Genomic DNA, 12,057 nt, shown 5'->3' on the forward strand with positions numbered 1-12,057 from the left:
AAGATTGTTCATTATTGTTGAATTTCAACATGATTGCAAATTAAATGATGCAAAACTCAATAAAGTAAAATACACAAAAGAGCAATTAACATGTTATCTCAGTAAGTATGTAGAATAATGAGAGAACACACTGTTCTACACTGTAGCATAGAATTAAGATGTAGTCATAAATCAGGAAAATATTATATCTTGTTTAGGTGCACAGGTGGCTTTTAGAAAGATTGATTAGCTCCTCTTTCCCCCTTGAGATGTGAGTTCATAGTTATTCCTGCAAAATTAAACAGAGTAATTCCTCATACTTCCTACAGTAGGTATACGTCAATGCAAACAGCATGGCGGAGATAAATGTTTGCAAAGTGTTCATCTCCTTGTCTATTTCTATTCCAGATGCTCTCTACGATGTCATCACTGTGGGAGCCCCAGCTGCCCATTTTCAGGGATTTAAGAATGGTGGTCTTCGGAAACTACTCCATAGATTTGAAACAGAAAGAAGAAAGTAAGTAAAGACAGGAGGAAAGCACAGATTCCATTAATAACATCTCCCCTTTGGAGAAGTCTATATACAAGGTTAGAATAAAGAAGATTGGTCCATCACAATGTATAGTTCTTGACATCTTAACCTATTTAGTAACATAGAGTTGTTAAATATCTCAAAACTACCAGAGAAGAAATTAGATTAAACAAATTGCCTAAGTGTCTTACTTACTGAGTGGCATTGTGATGACAGAAAATTTTCAGGAAGTCATATGACTAAGGGGTGATATTCTAGTGTCAACTATTGCTTGCTCAAAGGAAGTGTTCAGAGATTTAGCTAGAAATATAGTCTAACTTAACTGTGGAGCCAAAGATACTGAATAGAGAATATGGCTCCTAATTTATGGTTTTTACCCTACTAGTAATTTCCATGCTGACCTCAGGCTCATTTAATTGTGCCACTTGAAAGAGACACAACAATACAGAATTCTATGTTCTGTTCCTTAGGGAAAAGGCATGAGTATTACCACTATTATTTGTAATTTTATTATACTCTTTCCCCAGTTTTTGTTTTTAGATGCTTTTAAATATTGCCTTATCAAGCTTTTGCAGCAGTAGTTTATAGTTCTGCCCCATGTCTCATCAGTTGAGCTTATCCTATAATATTCTCTGTCTGTGACCACGCTCATGTAAAACATAAAGCGCATTATCCAGGTATGAAGAATAACTACTTTCCTTTTCAAATAGTTACTCGTCTTAAGTTAAGAATCTCAATTTTTTTGGTTTTAGATTCCAAGGGTATGTGTGCAAGGGTTCCCCCCCCACCCCCGGCCACAGTAAATTGCATGTCACAGGGATTTGGTGTACAGGTTATTTTGCCACCCAGGTAATAAGCATAGTATCTAATAGGTAGTTTTTCAATCCTCACCTTCCTCCACCCTCCACCCTTAAGTAGGTCCTGGGGTCTGTTGAAGAATCCAAATTTTGAAAGTTAGGGAAAAATAGTCATTCTTCAGTCACAGTTGATTTAGTAATAGTATTAGAAAATCAGTTTGAGTGCCAAAACCAGAAAATTTTTTAAAGTTTTATCACGTTTGTCAAATATAAAATTTGTTTTTTGGTGCCCAGATGTTTAGGAAGAAAGCATTTAAAGGAGGTGAGAGTTGAATAATTGACTTACTATCATATAAATATATAAACTACCAATACACATATGTTTTTCTTTTTTCCTTTTATGGAATTGACTTTGGTACAATATTAACTCTGTTATGGTTCTTACTATGATTTTTCTAGTTTTTTGTTCATTTTTGTTTGTTTGCTTTTGGTGGGTAAAGGTTTATAGTTTTATAAAATTATATTGCATGGGTAGATTAGAGTAACCATCACTATTATAAACATCATATAGAACTGTTTCATCACCACAAAGAAACTCCCTCAGGTTACCCATTAATACTCACACCCTTCTCACAAATATTATTGCAGTTGGGAGTGGAAGTCAAAGTTTCAAACATGGGCTCTCCAGGGGAGAGGCGACTCCTGTTTACTTTATGGGAGTTGGAAGTTAATTCACACCACAGGCTCCATGGGGGAAGGGATGCCATGCCTACTGAAGTGGAGGTATGGGTGGAAGACAGGGTTTTGCCCATGGAATTGAGGGGGGATGGAGGGTATTTCTCACTGATTCCCTACTGTACCATTCTTCTAGTGGAGAAGGGACATGACATTTTTGTGGTATTCACTTCCAGAACAGGTTGGTATGGCTGGGCCACCCTGTTCCAGGTTCTTTGGCTTTTCCTGGGTGCTATTTTTTGTTGGTTCTTTGCTGCATTGAGAAATTCTGTGGCACCCAGTTTGGGACATTATAGGAGGCAAAAAAAATCCCATGGAACTCACTGTCATATCATTCCTTAAGTCCCGAGGTCCCTAACTAATATACCTTTTTAGTCTACCTTTTGGAGTCTTTTGATAGGTGACGTATATGTTTTATCTAGAATGTTTCATTGTGATTGACAGGGGAAATAAAATAGATTGCATTTACTCCATCTTGTCTGGAACTATGTCTCAGCCTTGAGAGTTGAGAGTTGACTTAATCTATTTTTTTTTTCCTCAATTAAATTTTAAAGTGTATAACTCAATTAGAAGACTCAAAACTGCCCACAGGGCAGTCAGAATCCAGCTGAGCATATAAAGCATCAGTATGTGAAATATGGAACCTAACCCTGTAATTTTATAAAATATATTTCTGTCAAAGACAACTGTTGAGTTCTATGGTTAGACTCTAACTAATATTTCTTAAGGTTTAAATATTTGCATAAATATTTGAATCCTTCACTTTTCTTCACTTTTTACTGGGCTGTTACATATCAACACACACACACACAAACACACACACACACACACACAGATCTTAGGTTACTTTTAAGATAAAAGTAGAATTGTGTTCAGTGCTTACAAACACTGATTGCTTTAAATGTTTTATTTGTGTTTCATTGCTTTATTGATTAAATACAATAAAGATTTTAAAAGAAATAAAAAAGAACTTTGTGGATCTTAAAAGAATTCTCCATAGGGCAGTGGTTTGGGACAAATACTGCTTGCTGAGGCAATATACTGTTGAGCATGACTATCAGCCTACCTGTTAAATTAAGAGCTAACTTGAGCCGAGATTTAATGATTACAGAGTTATCGCACCATGCAATACATTTTCTGCAGGCTTTTTCAGCAACAAATATTGCATTTCTCTGTCAACAGCAATGTATAGAAGAATGACTATATGAAATGAGTAATTTGGACTTTAGGTTAAAGTAGACAATGATATTTTGCAGGACATGAAATCACAAGTGAGGAAATTTTTCTTTGCCTCATCTTTCATTTGATATTGCCCCCAACCAAAAACAAACAAACAAACAAACAAACAAAAAAACCAAAAAAAAAAAACCCGATAGCCAACTCTTTTAGGCCAGATTTTTTGGGAAAAACCACAGTCATTGTACTATTTCACCTTCACTTATTTTTTTTTCTCATCTAAGCCAATAAAATATTGTCATCTGAGAAAAGATATAATTTATGTTTATGTCCGTTGATGATCTCTTTTGTGATTAATACTTAATGGCCACAAAATGAAAAGGGTTTTAGCATAAGAACATTGCTTATAGTATTTGTATAAAGCAATTCAGGTCATACAACCATATTTATTAAAAGTTATGAGACAATTAGGGAGATTGAACTTTTAAAGCACAGTATCTGAGTACCTTACTCTTGTGCTTAGAAACTTTGAGGAGTCCATGCTTATCCATTGGGCATTCAAAGCACCCATGATTTTCCCACCAATGTCTACCCTCATCACCCACTTCTATTGTTGTTTCTAAAACGCTGTATAAACTATTTCCTAGATGGGCTTCATGTATTTCTACCTTTTCCTTTTTCCTTGTTCTGTTTCCTTTTACAATAAATTATTCTGTTCTCCTCATTTTCTACTATTTTTCATTTCTTTCTGTGAAAGCCATTTACATAATCCTACTCAAAATTCTACACATGGTCCATGTGAAAATTTCACCCCTGTAATTAGGCTTTCCTGATTTTTCAAGTTGATTTTGCTCTCCTCCCTAATATTTTATTTTTACTTCTCTTGTAGCCTTACTAGGCCAAAGTAATGTATTAAGGTTTTTCTTGTGTGATGTTTCTGTAATACATTATGCTTTCCTTGAATAAGAGATGGAGTGCCTTGTGTATATAAGTATTATGTAGATCAAATACACGGGCATTGGAATTCACATATAAATCAGATACAGTTGCTGACTTAAAAGTGCTAAAAACTAGAATTGGAGAAAAAGTTTCACAAATAATCATAATGCAATAAGATTAATAATATAGAGAGCAGGGGTTACCAACCTTGGCTGCACACTGGAATCACCTTTGGAGCTTTAAAACCTTTTGTTTATAACAGGATATCACCCCAGAAAAATTAAGTCAAAGCCTTTGGTAGTTGGGCCCAGGGATTGATACATTTTAAAAGCTTCCCAGGTGAGCCTAATGTGTAGCCAGGGTTGAGAACTACTGATATAGCTATGAACGAATAGTGCTATCTGAAGACAGAGAAAAGGTTTGGAGAATAAAACCAGAAATACCTACACAAATGAGTTGAACTTGAAAAACTATATAGAACTTCAATTGGTATATATCAAGAGGAAAGGAAATCTAAGTAAAAGAATATTTATTGAGATATAAAGTATTACAACTCACTTACTGGAAATTTTTGTTTGGAGAATCCTAAACTCATTAGAGAGTTGCAAAATGGAACCGAATGTGAGGGTAAAGCTATAAGAATTTTGATCTTGGACAATCTGGGCTTGAGTAACGTTCAGACACACACAATTGAACATATCATAGAGGATTTCATACTGAAAACTTGGTATCTTTCTAAGATAACCAAAATTCTAATTACACATTTTTTAATAGACCCAAATCAGGATGTTTGTGACTTATGTATTCTCTTGTAACATCAAACACCTACTTGTACCTAGTGTCAGTTGATTTACTTCAACACCATGTGAAAGTTTGTGGATTTCTCCCTCAAAATATGAATCAAGTGTTTACTTTTAGCATTGTTTAACAGAAAGGCAAACTTATTCCTACAACATATATTTGGCTTTCTTTAAGCTTTTTTTTTTTTTTTTTTTGAGATGGAGTGTTACTCTATCACCTAGGGTGAGTGCATTAGTGCCATCTCCATTCACTGCAACCTCCACCTCCTGGGTTTAAGTGATTCTCCTACGTCAACCTCCCAAGTAGCTGGGATTACAGATGCACACCACTATGCCCAACTAATTTTTATATTTGTTTGCAGAGATAGGGTTTCAACATCTTGATCAATCTGGTCTTGAACTCCTGGGCTCAAGGGATCTGCACACCTTGTCCTTGCAAAGTTTTGGGATTACAGGCATGAGCCACCACACTCAGATTTTTTTTTTCCCTTCCCTTCCCTTCCCATCCCATTGCATCCCATCCCAGAGTTTTGCTCTTGTTGCCCAGGCAGGATTACAATTGCAAGATCTCGGCTCACTGCAACCTCTGCCTCCTGGGTTCAAGAGATTCTCCTGTCCCTGGCCTCCCAAGTAGCTGGGACTACAGGCACACACCACCACACCCTGGCTAATTTTGTATTTCTAGTAGAGACAGGGTTTCACAGTGTTGGCCAGGCTGGTCTAGAACTCCTGACCTCAGGCAATCCACCTGCCTCGATGTCAGGAACATCAGATTCAGACGGAACTTTCACTAAGTAGGATCATGACCTAAAAGCCTAACTCTTTCATTAACACAAAAAAGTAATTAAAACCAAGACTCTTCGTTAAAATGAAAAAAAAGAAAAAAAAAAAAAAAGCCCATGAAGGACATGTTAGCTTCTTCTTGAGAATTTTAATTTGTTACTATCTATGTATTCATTTGGAACTACAGAACTAATGCCCTGCAAGTGGTCCTAATTTAAATGCCTGTCTTGAGTGATTACCCTAGTTACACAGCCACCTTCCCTGAATATGCTCCAGATGCTCTTAATGAATATTTGCTTCCCCCAGATTTCAATCAGAAAAGAGAAAAAAATCACTTCAAAAAGTATTAAGAAAAATAAACTAAAATCTTACTGATAAGAATGTGGCAGGCTCTACTTGATCTTGCAACAACTACAGCCTGTGCTGGAATTTGGGACTTTTTTTTTTTTTTCTGAGATGAAGTCTCACTCTGTCACCCAGGCTGGAGTGCAGGGGTGCGATCTCAGCTCACTGCAACCTCTGCTTCCCGGGTTCAAGCAATTCTTCTGCCTCAACCTCCTGAGTAACTGGGACTACAGGCATATGCTACCATACCTGGCTAATTTTTTTTTTTTTTTTGTATTTTTAGTAGAGATGAGGTTTTACCATATTGGCCAGGATGGTCTGGAACTCCTGACCTCGTGATCCACCCTCCTTGGCCTCCCAAAGTGCTGGGATTACTGGTGGGAGTCACTGCGCCCAGTCTGGGGACCTTCTTTAAAGAAAAGTAAAGCAAGGTCTTAGTCTATTCCTGCTGCTAACAAAATATCTTAACTAGGTAATTTATAAACAACTGAAACTTACGGCCCTGAGATCTAGAGACTAGGAAGTCCAAAATCAAGGCACCAGCAGATTGAGTGTCTGATAAGAGCCCATCCTCATAGATGGCACCTTCTAGCTGTACCCTCACCTGGTAGAAGGGCAAGGCAGCTCTCAGGGACCTCCCATTACAAGTACAGATTCCTCATGACCTCATCACCTTTCAAAGGCTCCACTTGCTAATATTATCACCTTCATGACTAGGTTTCAACATATGAATGTTGGGGAATACAAACATTCAGACCACAGCAAACAACAACATAAAGAGTTAAAGCAGCCATATCTCCTATAAGATAAATGGTTACACAGTCACAGGGCAAAAACTCTGGGACTGAAAAGTTTTCTTACTACTGTAAAGAGGAATAAAGGTAGATATTTTCTTACTCTCTATTATAAATAGGAGGATTTTTACATTAAAAGGGGAAAATCATATCAGGGAAATAAGCTGTCCCTAACCTATAACATAGTAGGCATCCAATAAACCAGGAATGGGAGAACTGGATGCAAAACCTTATACTGTTACCTTTGAAATGGGTTCTTCTGATAGAACTATTAACCACTACTTAATTTGGGAGATGCAAAACATAAAATCAGATTTCTATGCCTTCTCCAGTAACAAATGAGCAGACTAATCAGTAGTTACAAAAATATTTGTTTTAATCACCTTCACTTTCATTCTTAAGAATAAAAATGTTTATTTCTTTTTATGAAAGAGTGATTTGAAGCATTCAGTGAAAGCAATGTGATCGTATTATTTGATTGGGGATGATAATTCTTTTTTTCCCTACTTTGATTTTTTTTCTATTTGATCCCTAGGTTCCACTTAGACCTTTGACTTGTCAGTCATTGACAGCGCAATTTAGAGTCTGAGATCTTAACTATGCTTTGTATTTTGTATGAACTCATAAGTCATACCATATATATTTTAAGTAGAAATACTTTGATCCTTTAATGATATATATTTTAATAAATAATTTCACTGATAACTTTCCAGTTTTGTAAAGAAATATGCTTACTGGAAAACAGAAAAATCAAAAGAAAGTGATGAAAAGTATACTTGTAATATTCCTCCTTAACAACAATCACTGGTAGCATACTGGGTGCTCTCATCCAGTCTTTTTTAACACATATAATTTACATCGTTATTTTTTTCTATTAAAAATTCAAAACTGCAAAACTGTTGAAAATGACTAATTTTTAAGTTATATACATAGTATAGGCCAGGGGTGATGGCTCATGCCTGTAATCCCAGGACTTTGGGAGGCCAAGGCCAGTGGTTTGCTAGAGCTCAGGAGTTTGAGACCAGCCTGAGCAACATGACAAGACTCTTGTCTCTACAAAAAAGTGCAAAAATTAGTCAGACTTGGTAGTATGTGCCTTTAGTCCCAGCTGCTTGGGAGGCTAAAGTGGAAGGATCACTTGAGCCTGCAAGGTGGAGGTTGAAGTGAGCCGAGATCATCCCACTGAACTCCAGCCTCTGGGTGACGGAGAGAGGCCCTGTCTCAAAAAAACAAAAAAAAAAAAAAAACAAAAGTGTGTGTGTGTGTATATATATGGTATGCAAATGTATATATATTTTTATAGATAGATGCATATATATACACACACAGACACACACATACACATAATATGAATATAATACTCTTCATTTATAAAACAACTTAAATCTTTGTGTTTCTTTGGAAGTCATGCCCAATACTCCAAATTTAAAAAGATCAGCCTCATAGGCTATAGCTAAAATTTAGCTAAAATTTATCTCCCTTTCACTTTTGAATATACTTTATTTTTTTCTTTTCAGTAAGAACATTTTCTGTCACAAAATTTTCTTTTAAAAATTATGGTAAAATTACATGGGCACTCTGGAAATAAGAATAATTTAAATAAAAGCCCCTGTCAGTTCCTTTTTTTCTTTTGGACTGTGTTCAGTAGCTGACAATATATCATTTTGAAGGAAACGGTAATTAAAGTTTTTCTTTTGATTATAATTTGATTCCTTGGGAGTACATTTTTTTTTTTCTTCTGTGAGTTAGTTCCTTGTTGGCTACTCTCAGCTCTTAACTCTGTTCATATTTTGGCAAATACGGGATAGATCAGCCAAAACTGTCCACCAGGTTTCTCTTCATGTGTACTTCCCTATATACAACTCCTTGTATATAACACCAAATCTTCATAGAGGGAGAGTAAAGTGCTTTTAATTAAGTAGTCATGCTGAGGCTTGAACATACTGTATGAAGTAAATAATGAAGCCTGCAAAGCTTTGAACTAAATGTGGTACAATGAATGGAAGAACTTTTGCTCAATTTCACATGATCCTGACTGAATTTGTAATAAGTGAATTTGTAATGCAGTTTTTCCTTCTCTTTTATTTTCATTGTAGCTGTATACAAAATCAAAATTTGTTTAGAGCCCACAAATTCAAGGAATAAAGAGGCTTGTATAGTTGAAAGCCTACCTGTTCCAGTCCTTTTTTAAAAAAAAAAAAAAAAAAAAAAAAACCAATCTGAGCAGTGTAATATATTTTGCAGCAAGATTTCTTCTTGGAATGTCAAATTATTTAAGGTTTAGCAGTGATTCTCTTAGTCCACAAACTCAAATCTTGAGAATATGATGTTCTTGAATTTTCTGTAACTCTGTTTAATTTTTCTGTCCCCCATTCTGGGACAAGCAGAAACTTTCATCTCAGACAATTCATAGACTCCACTCCCAGTGTGGGTTTGAATTCTGATTCTCACATACTGTCTTTGTGACATTAGATTACCACACCTTTCTGTACCTTAGTTTCCTCATCTGTAAAGTGGAAATAATATTGCTTACCCCAGAGGGTTGTTCTTAAAATTTGATGAGTTTATATATACTAAGCATTTATAACTGTGCCTGGCACATGATGAGGTCTTAATCGATATTAGCTATTATTTATGTAAATATATGTAAGGGATACATTTCCACAAAAATGCTTAGGCAGTTTCTTAATTTAGTGCATGGAAATCTTATTCTTTCTGTAAGCTGAGTAGGATTTTATTGATTTGATTTAACATAATTATCTAACCAATACATTATTGATGGTCATTTAGATTGTTCCTAAGTTTTTGGTTAGAACCACCTGCACTTGCAAAGTATATCCTTATTCATATATCTTTGCAAATTTCTGAGTGTTTCTTCTAGATAAATTCCTACACTTAATATAACTACACTTAGTTAAGAGGACTTCTTTCTTAACTAAGAAACTAAGGCTTCTTAGTTAAGAAATATGAATTTGGATATTATTCATGTGTGAAGTAGAGGTATGGCTAATGAGGTGTATAAATACATATAAATATATACATATATGTATTTATATTTATGTTTATAAGCATCTAGCAGGTAGCTCCACTTTACTCATATCTCCCATACACCTCAAGATTGAGATATTGAATCATTTTGCATCCCTTTGGCTCTCAAACTTGCTTCTTTTGGGTGTTATGTTTCTTAATAAAAAGATATGATCATCTACCCCACTGTTCAATGTAGCACCTGAAAATCCTTGACAACTTCTTCTCCCTTGCTTTCTCTTAAAATTAATTTACCTTCTTATATATCTGGAAGTTATTCATTTTAATAATAAAATATAGGCTAAGAATCCTAGCCCATAGAACCACTGTCTTTTAAATATTCTATTATCAAACCTCTTAATTACTGTCCTTCCTTCCAGACTGGCTCTCACCCAATCATTTATCCTTATCTTGGTTGGAATTATATTTCTTAAAGGCAAATATTTATTCTTGTGATTTCATAATTTTAAACATTTTTTAGCTGCCTCTTGCTTGCAGGAGAAAATCTAAGTTGCAACAATATATACATGTGATCTTGCCCTGGTTTCTTCTCCAGCTTCATCTCGCACTACGACACCATCATCTTTCCCTCCCCACTGCCCTCCATAGTGAATCAGAGAGAACTTTCTCACCACCACAGATCTTAGCTTAAAATCATTTCTGCCTGGAAGCTTCTTCTGACTCCTTGTCTAAGCCAAGTCTGCTTTAAGCCTCCAGTGTACAAAATCCCTCTAGACTATATGTGCTCTGAGAATATGAAATGTGTCTGTCCAGTTTACCACAGTCAGTATCCCCAGGGACTAACTTGATAAGTGTTTGATGAATGGACCTATATATGGGGGAATGAATGAATAACATCAAAAGGTTGCCTGCCATAAGAGCAAAGGGAAGAACCAATGACTATGCCTGAAGAAGAGATCAGTGTGACGGAATTAGGTAGTGGACATAGAGACTTTTTTTGGAATTAGGAAAAAGAAACAAACAAAGAGGCACTTGTGGGAAATGTCTGATAGGTTTTGGTAACAAAACCTATACATATATTTGGCAGGTATAACATCAGTGTTTCCTTGTACCTCACTAGCAAGGGAAAATATGCTTTTATGTCTTCTGAAAGAAGGGAGACAATTTATTTAAAAAATGGCTAACTTAAAAACCTGACTCAATATCAGTAATACAGTAGTGACTTTAACACTTCCAAGTTGTGGCATTCTTCCAATAACCTGTCCAAAAGCTTGTGAGGCAAAGAATGATCTGATGTTTAGGCAGGAGGCACTGTGTATAGTGTGACAGTTCAGAATTTTAAAAAGTTAAATATTTATTTTAAAGAAAATGACTTCAATTGTAAATGACAAAATGTATTTGCTAAACTATCCCTACATTTTTAATAATATGAAATTTGGTGAAGAGGGCAGTCTGAAAATGACAAAATACATAACCAGTCTTATTGTAGGATTTCAGAAAGCCACTGAACCTCTCACTCTTGGGTTTCCTTGTCTCCACTATAGCTGTGGCTACATGTGTGTACCTAGAGATATGTCAGAAAAAAATAATCAAGAAGATTAGGGTTTAAAAGCAAAAATGTTAAGTCTAATATGAAAATTACAGGAAAAAATACATTTTTTCTGTTTACTTTTAAAACTAAATATATAAAGATAATATGATTTGAGGATTTATTTTCTGTAAATCAGAAGTTACCTTTCTCCTTTGCTGTAAACTGAAACAACATTTTAAACCATGACACACTATGTTATCTCCGCAGTATTCACTAAACCCAAGGAGGAACTTTTGAACTTGTTAAAAGCCAAGTGGTTTCCAGAATAGTTTTAAAGTTGTCTGTTGTTCTAGATATTTGACAGTCATCATTGCAAAGGCAACATACAGCAGAAAAGAAACATATCTACAAATAAATTGCCAGGCATCTACAAATACAATATACTATATTTTTCAGAGGTTTGAAAGTTAACTGTAGAACATCTCTTTTTTTTTTCTACAAGATAATAAACTTTTTAAAATGTACATATGGAATTTATGTCATGGAAAAATCAAACAATTGGCTGTGTTACATGAGATAAATACTGTTATTGGAAAATCGTTATTAGAGAAGACTGCCTGAATTATTTCAATGTCCTCTTCCTTGTGATGAGGCTTAC

General features: G+C 35.2%; 1 protein-coding gene across 9 annotated transcripts in view; it reads left to right on the forward strand.

The window, feature by feature from the left end:
* Positions 1-12,057, forward strand: part of INPP4B (inositol polyphosphate-4-phosphatase type II B) — an 814,614-nt gene that overhangs the window by 649,061 nt on the left and 153,496 nt on the right. For all 9 annotated transcript variants that reach the window (XM_017959077.3, XM_017959071.3, XM_017959072.3 and 6 more), the window contains one exon: positions 388-496. In XM_017959077.3, the coding sequence (XP_017814566.1) occupies positions 388-496 (109 nt within the window). The remainder of the gene's footprint in view (positions 1-387; positions 497-12,057) is intronic.

Source organism: Papio anubis, chromosome 3 (genome assembly GCF_008728515.1).
Source record: "Papio anubis isolate 15944 chromosome 3, Panubis1.0, whole genome shotgun sequence".
NCBI lineage: Eukaryota > Metazoa > Chordata > Mammalia > Primates > Cercopithecidae > Papio > Papio anubis.